At 39.4% G+C, this 13,566-nt stretch overlaps 1 protein-coding gene across 9 annotated transcripts in view; it reads right to left on the bottom strand.

Moving 5' to 3' along the window:
• Positions 1-13,566, bottom strand: part of MYO9B (myosin IXB) — a 132,436-nt gene that overhangs the window by 19,753 nt on the left and 99,117 nt on the right. For 5 of the 9 annotated variants that reach the window (XM_072156670.1, XM_072156660.1, XM_072156688.1 and 2 more), the window contains 14 exons: positions 12,898-13,032; positions 12,549-12,670; positions 12,313-12,454; positions 11,485-11,680; positions 9,685-9,760; positions 7,292-7,381; positions 6,683-6,796; positions 6,062-6,101; positions 4,835-4,957; positions 3,675-3,755; positions 3,472-3,582; positions 3,256-3,378; positions 2,533-2,682; positions 1,503-1,672 (listed from right to left, as the gene is read on the bottom strand). In XM_072156670.1, the coding sequence (XP_072012771.1) occupies positions 1,503-1,672; positions 2,533-2,682; positions 3,256-3,378; positions 3,472-3,582; positions 3,675-3,755; positions 4,835-4,957; positions 6,062-6,101; positions 6,683-6,796; positions 7,292-7,381; positions 9,685-9,760; positions 11,485-11,680; positions 12,313-12,454; positions 12,549-12,670; positions 12,898-13,032 (1,673 nt within the window). The remainder of the gene's footprint in view (positions 1-1,502; positions 1,673-2,532; positions 2,683-3,255; positions 3,379-3,471; positions 3,583-3,674; positions 3,756-4,834; positions 4,958-6,061; positions 6,102-6,682; positions 6,797-7,291; positions 7,382-9,684; positions 9,761-11,484; positions 11,681-12,312; positions 12,455-12,548; positions 12,671-12,897; positions 13,033-13,566) is intronic. The other 4 variants (XM_072156699.1, XM_072156736.1, XM_072156710.1 and 1 more) reach the window with 3 other exon arrangements.

Here is a 13,566-nt window from a genome sequence, read left to right as displayed (position 1 = left end):
CATCTGGCGCCCTCTGCATTGCCCTGACAAGAGTGCACCACTTTTTTTTGGTGCACCTTTAACATAGGGCGTGTGACACGGTTTTATCAGACTTTGCATGATAAATGTGTTGCACAGTCCAACTGAGCACTGGAACGCCTTTTAAGTGCAGAAATTTGTGTCGCGTGAAGAATAGTGCAGCAGTGTCAAAAACTGTTGCGTGTGACCCATATGTGGCGCGGAACTTCATGTACAATAGATACTTGGCAGGGTCAGTTTATTTACAGAATATTGCCTCAGGCAAAATTGGACTACCCATATCTAGGGGTCAATAAAATGTAACTTTTATTGTGACATTTAAAACTTAATTAACTTCTTGGTGCAAATAAACTTTTTAATATGTGGCGCGGACACTTACCGTATTTTCCGGGCCATTAGGCGCACCGGAATATAAGGTGCATCAGTCCGATGCGCCTTATATATGTAATAATTCCATATATAAGGCGCATCGGACTATAAGGCGCAGGGTCCGGGGGCGTGGCGGAGGTCCTGGGGCGGGGCGGAGACCCGACGCCGAGACGAGACGCGGAACGCGGGGAAGGTGAGCAGGGAAGGTGGAGAATGGCATACTTACATAGGTCCCTGCTACCGGAGGCAGCAGATCTCCAGCGGGAACTGCAGACCGACGCGGCAGAAGTTGTTCGTGCCGCGTGGTCTGCAGTTCCCGCTGGAGATCTGCTGTCTCCGGTAGCGGGGACCTATGTAAGTAGGGTCCGCTGCCCTCCTATAGGGCGCACCGGACTATAAGGCGCACTTTGGATTTCCAAGGAAATCCAAGGCTTTTATGTGCGCCTTATAGTCCGGAAAATATGGTAAATACCTGTGCAAGCAGTTTGTACTCAAAAGAAGAACTTGCAAAGTCTGATAGGAAACCGGTGCAAGCACATTAGTAAATGTGGGCCATTTCAGTGGGGTCTGAAAGGATCACTTAAACAGTAACCATCATTTCAGATGACTTCTGACATTGTGTAAAGGGGAATATTGTGAACAAGAACTGTTCTCTTCTCTGCTGATGCTGTGCATGACACTACAGCTGCCAGGCACAAAGTGATTTTATCACAGTCTGCCAGCATCAGAGGAGTGCATGGCCATGGCTGCTGTGTGGAAACAGAGATATCTAAATATGTGATATTCTTCACGTAGCTATTTGGCCACAGGACTGTCCCAGGCTTGGTTCCATATATATAAAAATTTAAATTAATATATTTGTTTTACTTTTCAGACAGTTTACTGAATTAAATGACCACCAAAAAAAGTAATGCAGTAGCTTAACAAATAAAAAGATAAGTTTATAAAACTGCCATGGGTGGAAAAAAAAAAAAAAGGAGGCAAACTTGTTTTGTTACATCTACAAACAATAGATATATAGTACATGTGTACATGTATATTATAGTTATACATTACAGATTACATATTTATTAATAGTTATAAGCATAACTCAGTAAATGCATTACTTCGCTTACTTTTGCCTTTGTACGTATCCTTTGCAAAGTGCTTGTAACATTCGGATAGCCTGAATTCGACCAATAAAGATCTTTCTCTGTTTATGACCTCTCCATGCGGATTGGATGCATACAGCAGCATTCTTCCTAATTCCCAAGTCCTGTCTTACAAGATATGACCTCCAGAATGCCTTAAAGGACAAAATATATATGTTCAGGATTACTTACAATAAATACATTTTTGTAATTCCAATTGGTTAGCAAATAAAACCACTAACATAAGCACTGGGTTCAGGCGTATTCATTAGACATATTATAGCAGATTCCCACATTAAAATCATTAGATGCCAATGGAATTATCCAGCACACAATCTGCATTTTGGATTAGTAAAAATTATAACAAGTCCTAGTTTTAACTGTTTTTTATTGTTGAGTCTAATAGAATGGGTGAAAAAAAGGAAGCCACAAGATTATAAATTAGCTGTGACCCCTGAATTAGCTGACCCCTGAAACACATGTGAAAGAAGTGGTCCCTTTTTAAGTTTGTTATCCCCTATCCATTGATTATATCTGCATAAATGTATGTGTTAAATGCACGGTAGTGGAAAAGTTGACCTAGTCACTTCTTTGCCCTCGCTGCCCTTCTGTGTTTTTGCATTTACCTTATTTTTCACCATTTTTTTGTGCACATAGCTGTAGGAGTTCTTGTTGTGTAACAAATTGTACTGCCTAGTAAGAGAATTTATTTTCTATGGCATATACTGGGCAAAAATTCCAAATGCTGTGAAATCGACAGGAAAAAAAATAAATAAAAGCATTTGTGCCATTTTCTTGATGCCCTGCATTTACACCTTTTACTGTTCACTTGCCATATTCTGATGCTAATAGCTTTTTCAAATTATAGTCTACAGAGCTATGAAAGGTGTTGTTATTCACAGGACCAGATTTTGTTTTCATTGCTACCATTTTGAAGACTGTATGACTTATTGAATACTTTTTATTAACTTTTTATTTTGAAAAAGTTTGCGGCAACATAACACGAGTGTTCTACCTGTATGGTGACTGCTGCACTTTTCATTCTCAGATAATTTCTCCTATCCACAACCATACGGAAAAGACTTTGCAGCAGAATAATCTTCCTTATGACTGCCTGATGAAGGGTATCTTGTAGTTTCTGCCTTTCTGGTTCCTTCATGAAGACCTGAAAAGCAAAGTAATTGATGAATTACTCCCACCATTGCTTTATTACATTCTCCATGCTACAATTTCTAGTACAGCTATGACACAGAAATTGTCGTCATAACAATCCATTAATCACACTGATAAAATAACTATTTCATAAAATCATCAATAAATGTCCTTAGGATACCTGCACATATGGTAGATGCTTTACTACAAGTCCAAATTTGTTAGAAATTTCATATACTGAGCATTTTAAAGACCTGTCCCTCATATCACCAGAGTGATTCTCATCTACTTCACTGTCATATTATTTTGTGTGGAAAATCGGCAGTTTGTGTGCAATACATACTGAAAATTGGGTTATATCTGCTGAAAAATATTAATGCTTTGATTGCATTACATTTAAATGTGTTATATTAACAATAAGAACCCCTCAAAGAACAAAAAAAAAAAAAACTCTGTCCCATCATTATTGGAAAGTTCAACTTGCCCCCAATTAAGTATGGCAGAAAAAGGATTTCTATAGTTGCCCCTTCTGTGGCCACACAATGCTGCAGATTCCTAAAGAAATTAAAATGTAAAAATTACAAACCTTTTTTATCCCCAACTGGTAGTTTTGCGGGTCTAGACCAACTCCTTCCAGCAGAGATGTAATGTCTTCTTTGAGGGTTGTTAAAGACTTGGGTAGGAGAACCTGAAAGTGGTCTTTAAACTCCTATGAAGGCAAAAGGACCAAATAGAAATGCAGAAATGTAATGACACTAGCTACAATGTATCAGTTCTAAGTAAATGTTAGAGTACCATATACCTGATATGTGTACTTTGCACTATATCCTGATCTCCGGATTCGCACGGTTTCCAACATTCCTGTGTAGCGCAGCTGCTGAAGCACCAAAGCCTCATTGAATGTCATCTCCATCTATAAGCAGGGCACAAGAGAGAACCAAGAAACCCAATTCAATTATAAAATTCTACTTATGAAGGAGCAAAATTGTAATATAGTAACCTCACCTTTTCAGAATTAGAGCGGATGCAGCGGATGAAGAATGGTTCAGCTTTTCCTAATGTCTCTAGAAGCTTATTCAATGATGCCTGAAAGAAAAATGTATGTAGTTGGCTTGGAACAGGTTTATATGAAAATGGTAGTATTCCTTTCACTGACATAACAGGTTAGCCACATCAAGTGTGGGGGCAGGATATGTGAAGTGATGTCTGGCTCAGAAACGTCTTAAGGCGTCTTGATCCGTATCCGTAAAGAACACAGCTCTGATGCTCTGCAAACCCCTGCCAGACTATGCCCTTCCACCTGCAGGTCTTCTTGGAAACCATTCGCAAATACAGCTCACAAACTGTCAGTGCCGTATGCAACCCACATTTTTTTTATGTTCCCACAGACTTCTATGGGGCTGAACAGGTCCAGATAATAATAATTCTTTATTTATCTAGCGCCTACAGATTACTCTGGGAAAGAAAAGGACATTCTCTGTATTTTGAGGACTGTATACGGAAACCATACGGTGCAGAGGGTTATACGGAACTCCTTTAGAGAACTGTATTTTACATTATAGAGGGTTCCGTATTTGCGGCTAGCCCAAGGTCCAAACATCTGGACAAGTACATGAGGTCTTAAAGATAGATATTACCGTCAGTAAAATGGATGAACATATTGGGGAAGATTTATCAAGCTCAGCTGTCATTTTACCAGTGCTCATGAATATTTTAAAAGGGAGCTGTGATTGGTTGCCATGGGAAACTAGAAATATTCTGACTTTCAGACAGCTTGTTAAATCTCCCCCATTGTTTTAACTGTCCACGACCAACCTACCTTCCAGGACCTTAAGCTTGTATTCACGAACTATCATACGATCTATCTGCAGCCATTTTATGGACAGGAATGGCATCTGATCAGGTAAAAGACATTTCTGAACCAGGGATCTTTACTTTATAAGTAGGCAGTGCACAAATTATAATAGATGAACATTGGTATATTACACTATATCTTGTCCCCACACATTACTAAAAAAAACTTGATGCAAGTGAACGTAGGGCTAAAAACTGCCACATTTTCAGAAAAGTTTACAACTGAATATAAGGTTCAAAATCTAGCTTTGTATCCATCATTATCATATGGTAGAAATTATTTTTATATTGATACTACAGTTCAAACAAACCTGGAACTGGGCACTGATGCTGGGTGGTTTCTTTTTCTTGTGCAAATGAAGTAGGGATTTTGTAGTTCGGTCATGCAGAGTCATATTCATTATTATTTTCAGAGTATGAGAATCAAGTAGGTTCTGGTAAAAGAAAATATCAACCTGGTAAATTATGTCTGATCTAGACTATAGTGTGAAAGTGGGAATGTGATGTAAAGATCTGGTTTACATTTTAGCCTTCAAGCCAACCCAAATCAGTTTAATATGTTAAGCTGAGGAATTTATCAAGGCAAGTCTCATTCTTCCATACCAAAATTCCCATTTTTTGGTTTGGGTGCATTTCAAAAATAAATAAATGCTTGTCGTGTTTCTGCTCCATCCCTCCCTCCACACTCCACTCCTCAGCTCTCAGCCCCCTCCTTTCTGCTCCTTTACAACCCCCACTGATGTCAGCTCGCCATGTTATAAGCTCTGCCCCTTTGTGAGTGAAGGAGCAGGAGGGAGGAGTTGAGAGCGAGCAGGCGTAATGGACTTTTGCAACCTGCCTTTTGTAAAAGTGAGAGGTCCCCGGTGACAGCTTCCCTTCAAAAGTGAACTACTCACTTACAGAAAAATATTTGAAATTAGTTAAAAATTAGTCATCTCTGCCTGACAAGTTGTACAACTTATTGAGAAGACTGGATGCCAGTAAGGACCAAAGGAGTGTGCATGAAGAGAGACACGGAAACATGGCTTTTGGAGATAGAGGGAAGATATTTTTCAAAACAGAGCTATAAAACAGATACCAGCAGATGGATCCACTTTGATGAGAAGAGAAAAGACCAGAGAAGAGCTCCGACAATTTCTCATCACGCAATTATGCACGCCTCCTGCATGCTCTTCTACAGGGGAATGGCAGGGAGAAAAAGGGAAGAAGAACAGGGACCTACTGAGATTTCTAAAGTTAAGATTCGTCATCACTGCGAATCACGGCGGGGTCGTCATCACGGCTGGTAAGTGACCTCAGCTAAAACCCCCTTTTGACAAGTGGTTGATTTTCTTTAACACCTACTGTTCCTTATGTGCCAGTATCTGTTCCCCTCTAAAGATCTATCTGCCTTTACTGCAGACAGATGTAAGCACTTTAGCAGACGGCAGAGGGCTAATATGAGGGGATTCATGAGGAGATATACAACAAAGCTTCTTATATTTAGCTGAACCATTCATTTGCTATAAAAAAATTATTGAAAAAAAACAAAACATTACCTTTGGGATGAGCTGCTTCTGGCGTCCACCTTTGCTTTTCCTTTAGAAAGAACAGTACTTCAACATTAGATACCTCATTACCAGATATTCAGTTTCAGTTAATGTATTCAGCCAGCATAACAAGTTAGTCCTTTGTTAGTTAGAAAGTGAGAGATAAGTGTGCACCTTGCAACAGCTCTGATGACCAAATCATTTTCCCCACATTTTCCAAGGTTAAAACAGATTCTTTTCCAACCATGTCCCTTAAGAACTGCGGAAAGGTGTGCACCATATCTCAATTCTTGCCATAATCCAAGAATAAAAAGTTAGTTTACAAACAAAGCCTGCAATAAGCGAACTTACCTTTTGTATACATCTTTTTATATATATCTTTTGTGCATAAACATATGTACACTCGGAAATAATAGACGTGAAAGACGCACACAAAGTCAGAACACACAGCATAATGCAAAATGTTATCATAAAACACACTTTGGCCCTAATATTTGTACAAAACACATGCCCAGCATTTTACAGCAATGCATAGCTTACAAAATGCATGTGACTTTGCTTTAGCGCACAATGGCAATTTTAGTGCTTTGTCCTCAGTGGTCAGGTGACCAAGAGACCGTGCACACTCACTGTAACTGAAGCCGGGAGTGTCTACGTAGGGAAAGGTTGCGCAGCAGGTTGGCCGGGTCATCCCCCTGCCAGGAAAGTCCCTTAATACTGTTCATCAGCTGAGAGTGCCGCTCTCTGCCAGTGATAAGGGAGGAGAGACATATGTAGAGAAGGACATGAGACCTCTGTAACTTTGTAAGTCGCTTAAAGCCAGTATCATATAAACATCTTATTGTATAAAACTGAAGTATGACCGTTCTGCTACACAAAAACAATAGACCACATTAAATTTTATTTCACTAGCCTGCTAATGTTGCCCCAAACCCAACACTTATGTTAGTAGGTGGTGGATATGCTACATGCAGTGTGACGCAGTGTTATTCACTGATATTCCTCCATGCACCACACCTGCCCCAAAAGAACTTTATTTTAAAGCACAGTTTTTAGGAGCTGTATTTGGCCACACAAGGCTTCCATACAGGCAGATCCACTGCTAATCTTACTGTATTTAAACTTTTATTTTTACTTGACGATACTAAAAACTGTGCTTTCTTTAAGCCAGAGACTCTACATTTTTCAAGACTCCCTTGGAAGACACACACATTTATGTGTGTCCCCAAGAGCACTTACTTTTTATTTTCATATACACTTAAGAAGTCTTCAAATACATCGATATCATAATCCATGGTGCATTCAAAGGAGAAATCGAGGAGAGAGCAGCTGAAGTGGAGGAGTACAGGTGAACCCCAGTAAGATGTGGAACAAAAGAGAAGTATACACTACGCCTACTTTAATAACTTTAAAGCAAATCTGTTACCAGGAATGTGATTTTTAGCAGAGGACATGTTCCAAAAGCCGCTATGCAGATCTTAAAAATGTCTTAGTCAGCATTCTGATTCACTAGTTTAGAATAGTTTATTTTACATTACTTGGCTCCCTGCTGTGTGTGGAGAGTCTCTGGGGAGGGGGCAGCTGCAGTCTGTATGTCCCTGTGTATCTGGCTCCCTGCCAGCAGCATATGGTGAGCCGTTTGGTGGCTGGGGGGGTGAGGGATGCATGAGTGTGGAGGAGAGAAGACTGACACCGGGACATACAGGCTGCAGCTGCCCCCTCCTTAGAGACTTACCACACACAGCAGGGAGCCAAGTAATGTAAAAATAAAATATTATTCACCTCAGCATTCAGAATGCTGCCAAAGGTTTTTACCAGCTAAAAGCAACATTCCTTGTGACAGGTGCAGTTTAAGGACTTTAACATTGTTATTTGGACATCACATACTCCTACACATACAATATTCCACTTTGAATCTATCCGCCATTTCTCTTAATAGGGGAGAGAAATAAGCCAAAAGCCAAATCCAGTATGATAAACGAGGGGTAATTCCTCATAGATAATCTTATATTTCTTATCCATGGCCTTCTTTATTATAAAATCCAAATTATGCTCATTAGCCAAATGGGCTCTGAGGGTGTTACCAGAGTCCCAATGTGTGGCAGTGATATTACATCAGGCAGAGGGATGGGGAGGGAGTGTTGAGCAGGAGCAGAGGGGGCAGGGTGAGACAGTCCAATAACCTGTGAACCTGCATCAAGGAGAGAATCTGAGAACCGCCCCACTAGCATAATTGTAAAAGTTGATTTTGGAAGGAAGCCATGCCTTACAAATATAAGAATACCAGTGTCACAGTGCTTACAGTTCTATTAAGTGTCCCTGGGTATATCTATGCTTGATTTTGATGGTAGATTTCCTTAAACATGAGGAACAATTATATCTGCAGGGGTTAGCGAGAACTGGGGCAACTTTCTCACCAATTCCCTGTGCATGGAACCGTTGAGCAGCGCAGCGCTTTCATCTCTAGTACTTTCATAGTAAAAGGGATGGCAATGGCAGGGACTCCAATAGTGGTGAATGGAGAGGCAGGACAGAGGCTTGACCAGCTGATAAATTAATTAATGTGAATTGGACTCCCAACCATAAGATCATTATCTCTTGTGGATAGGGGATGGAAATAAAAGTTGTTACAAAAGTAAAAGAGAATTCAAACCTTCTACTCTCCAAAATCTGATATTCCTTGACATGGCCACCTTATACTGGGTATTAACTCCTTCAGGTGATGCATTTTTGACTCCTGTGATCCCCAGTGATCACAAGAGGAGAGGTCCCCCAATCCCTCATGCAAATGAATTGGTGGTACACATGTGGGTGCACCATTCTATTCACTAAGAAGCTAAGAAGGGACTGATAAGTGAAGGGATGGTCTCCCAAGTGTGCACTGATGCTTTATAGTCACACAGGGGACTTAAAATGAGTTTACCGGCAGCCTCACTGCTTAAACTTCAGGAACTGTCATACAGAACGTCTGAAGAGTGACACCGCTCATACCTGCATACGGATGAATCTTGTTTAAGAGAATCAACTAATATATGTAAATGTTAATTAAGCTTAAAACTGAACATTGATTGATGATTATGCAGGTACTCTAGATGTCACTGAAGGGCTCTGTGCAGAATTGCATGCAGTTAACCTGGTTGGGATAGTGGTAGACTCTGTAGGAAATTCATTTTGATGACTTGCTTTTCACATGATAACCTAAGCCTGGTCTTTCAAGTTAACTTTTCTCATATGTACAATACTAATGTCACTTCATGTCTGTCCATTACATAACACAAAAGAATCAGTATGTCTATCGTAATGAGAACACAGATATAGAAATACATAAATAAAAAGCATTTTGTGATTTTTGCTGTTGAAATACCTCAAAATAGTAGAATTGGGAGGACTATTCTGACAGCAAAGCCACAGATGAATCCACCTCACCATGGTTGTAAATGTTATCCACATTTTGTCTATTGCGTACAGAAAGCAAACTTCTGTTAACTCTCTTGCAAGTTTTAGGAGATTACCAAGAAAATTTTTCCATAGAGTCTTACATGTATAATGAAAAAAATGAAATGGCATAGGAAAAAAAAAGTAATTGATACAATGTCAAATAAAAGGTTTTGATGTTGTATACAGATCCTTACCGGTGTAACTTCTCAGCTGAGGTATTTGACTTCTGTAACTCTCCTAATGGGACCCGTGGCCCTTTTCGGATTACACCTGGAATAAACAATAACACTGAAAGTAAAGCCACTTTCACATCAGAGTACTTTAGTCAGTATTCTCCCATGAGGCATTTCAATATTTTGCATTATTGCAGTCTCGCATAGCTGCTTGTCATTCCCTTATTAGGAAGTCTCTTTATTGGGACCGACTATGTATGTTCACCTTTGGAGGTATATTCCTTGCAAATGGATGGGGTTCTGTGTATTTTATCCTAGTTCCATGGTGTTTGTTTGTGATTTTATAACAAGCATTTGATAACCAGTAATTGCGTGGAATTTTATAGGATATACAGACGGTCCCCTACTTAAGAACACTCGACTTACATACGACCCCTAGTTACAAACAGACCTCTGGATATTGGTAATTTATTGTACTTTAGTCCTAGGCTACAATAAACAGCTGTAACAGTTATCAGATGTGTCTGTAATGAAGCTTTATTGTTAATATTGATTCTTATGACAACCCAACATTTTTTAATCCAATTGTCACAGAGACCAAAAAAGTTCTGGCTGGGATTACAATAATAAAATATACAGTTCCGACTTACATACAAACTCAACTTAAGAACAAACCTACAGACCCTATCTTGTATGTAACCCGGGGACTGCCTGTACATACAGAAGTACTGTGTACATCAAATCAAATTGTACAAACAGCCCCATTTGTTTCATGGTGCGGTTATACATATCTGTAAACCAAAACTAGAAATGGAACACTGAATAACCCTGCATACTTTAGAGAGGCCATACATTTTGTAAATCAAAGAATCCAACTATTTAAGCTCTAATGACATTGAGTTTTGTTATATTAATTTATTTACATCATCATGGGTTTTTGTGTCAGACGTTCATGTTCCCGGATTACCCCTTTAAGCACAAAATTGTCAAAAGCAGTTAATTAGGGTCCTAAAATTATATGCTCAAAATTGGTTGTTTTAATATTGCCAATTTAAAATAGTTATACGAGTTATGCAGGGAATATAAAAACTCAGAAGTGATGTTATTAACCAACTGGTCTCCCCCTTCCCGTTTACTCCAGAGTTATAATAATTAATTTGGTCTGAGGGACAAGGAAGCAGTAAGGGTCAGGCAAATGGACCCCCCCCCCCCTCTAAAAGATCGAGCATCATTACATTATGTGACCAGGGGCTCATTTCAAGATGCTCTATGGTGAACATCCAGCATTCTTTGTCTAAACAGTGTGTATGGAGTAGCTTAACATCTAGCAGCTACTGTGACTGATTGGGCTGCATTTCCTCAGTACAGCAGCATAAATCCAGCCCTTAGTCACATGATACACTCTTGGGAGGGGGTATTTGCAAGGAATTGTAAAGGCACTGCTTCCTGGTCCTGTGTTTTACATTCCCTGGAAAACCGCTTTAGTATATTCAGAAATATAATACATAACATACTGAAGATAGCACAAGTGCATTGTGCAGATGATGCCGCGGAAAGAATACTTGCACTGCTAGAAATGAGTCCCAGGAGAAGATGCTTAAGTCCAGGTACTGTGGGCATTTGATGCCAGTGTTCAATAGGGCATTCAAATCATATTTAGTCAGGGCTTTTCAAATAATTTTTGCATAATATTAGCTAAAAGAACTATATGCTTCTACATTTGAAAAAAATCCAATAACTGTGCATATATTGCCAACTAGAAATAAGTAATCAATGTTATGTTGATATGAATGCTAAAAACTGCAATTGCAAGTACAGTACCTGCGGTCTTCTCTGCACGTTGCCTCGCAGCTTCATTCAGTACAGCCATTGACCTGATTGCTGCCCGTAGCACAGCCCATCGGAAGACAGATACTGGGTCCATACCAATGAGTTCACGAATATATGCGCTATCACTGCTCCGGAGGAGAGCTACAATATCGGGCCTCATGTAGTCTGTATTTTTCTCACGAAAATCCTGGAAAGAAGAAAAAATAAAACCATTTATTAGAGAGTGGCACCACTATCAGCTCCAATGATTGCAGTTCAAAGAAGTAGGTGTGGCATGCCAATAATGTCTTATATGGAAAAACCCCTTTATTGGAATCCGTGATATTCGAAAAACAGTGCTCTGGTGACAGGTTCCCTTTAAGGGACAGAAAAGTCCTTATCACACATGTTTTTACAATATCTCCAAGTTACTTAGCTTTAGTGATATCCACTTATAAAATGCACCTGGTTCCCTGCCAGCTCACGCATCATAGTTCTGGTGGCTGTGCCTCTCATATTACAATGGGTGGCTGTTCATTTGAATCCTTGATACACTCATCCCACTGTTCATTATTATTCACCTCAAATCCCCTCCCACATCTTCTCTCTATTCCCCCTCCCACCAATGACATGGGCTCAACGCACAAGAAAACCTCGAGCTTACGCCGTGAGCCATGTAGTTCTGACAGTCTTGCTACCACTGTGCATGCGTTGCTTCAAACACTAGGTTTTGAGGCACGAGGACTGCGTAGAAAGCTAGCATACCAAGCAACGCAAATATTTATTTAAAAAAAAAAAAAAAAAGGTGCTTTGGTGACAAATTATGTGTAATACTCCTACCTTGATTTGGTATTTTACTTTGCCTGCAAAGTGACGAATAATGAATGCGGGTTCCATGACTGGTGTGCCAACAAAGTACTTATTATCCTCATGCTGTTGTTTGAACTTGGCCAATAAAGTTCGAGAGGTGGCATGAGGAAAACTGGATAGAAAACCACAAGGGATTGATACAAAATATTACTGGGTTATCAAAAATACACCAAGAAGCAATAGTCTATAAACCTGGATATACATACTTGCTTTCCTCATCCAGCAAGTAGAAAAGGCCCGTTGGTTTCTTGCTGATCAAATGGATGCAACCCACATTATCTGTGTAGTCAATGTTGTGCCAGCTAATTCCTTCACCCTGATATTCTTCCTGCAAAACAAACATCATTATTTACTTGTTCCAGACCCTTCACATATATTGATCTTTCCCATACAGTAGCATAACCTGCATCAGTAGGTGTAGTATGAAGAAGACCTTCAATGTCTCCAAAGTTTGAGAAGAACACATTTCTTTCTTCCAATATTGAAAGGTACATAAAACTGTGGTGGAATATACTCTACTTCCTGCATATTTTAGCTCTTCTATCTGTGTCTTACCTGTTCTAGCTTAAAGATATGTTGATTGAAGTAATACTGAAGCTGTTCATTGGCATAATTAATGCAAAATTGTTCAAAGCTATTGTTTTCAAAGTCTTCAAAACCAAAGATGTCAAGAACTCCAATAGAAAGACACTAAATATAGTAAAAAGAAAATAAATTATGTCTGCATGTAATGCTGACAGTAACATTTATATTCACATATAAATGATACAGAAGAGAATATGCTGTAAAAGCCTTCTGGTTAGATATTAAAGTAGAGGGGCGGAGATGGGAAACTGCTGGAATGCAGAGATTAAAGAACAAAGCAGTTTGTGGAGACATTCCCAGTGCTTCAAATACAGCTACAACCTGGAATATAAAGCGAACCCATAACCAGGGAGCTCATTTTCAATAAAGACCAGTTGTAGAAGCCTATCACACATGCATTGCAAATATGCCTTTCTACTTTCTCTAAGCATTTGCATTAAAATATATTTGTGGGTTTTAAAGGGAACCTGTCAGCAGGAGACCCATTTTAGCACTCCCCCAGAGCACAGTACATACACTACCAAAGTTTTTTTTTTTTTTTCTGTAAACCTATTTTTTTTTTTTTTTTTTATACAAAACAGATTTGTTATATTGTACCTTTCATTAGCATCTGCTGTGTGACTAGGCACTTGTCCACTG

The sequence above is a fragment of the Engystomops pustulosus genome, chromosome 1 (assembly GCF_040894005.1).
Source record: "Engystomops pustulosus chromosome 1, aEngPut4.maternal, whole genome shotgun sequence".
NCBI classification, from domain to species: Eukaryota; Metazoa; Chordata; class Amphibia; order Anura; family Leptodactylidae; genus Engystomops; species Engystomops pustulosus.
The sequence above is the reverse complement of the archived record's forward strand: the minus strand, read 5'-3'. Positions and strand labels throughout refer to the sequence as shown.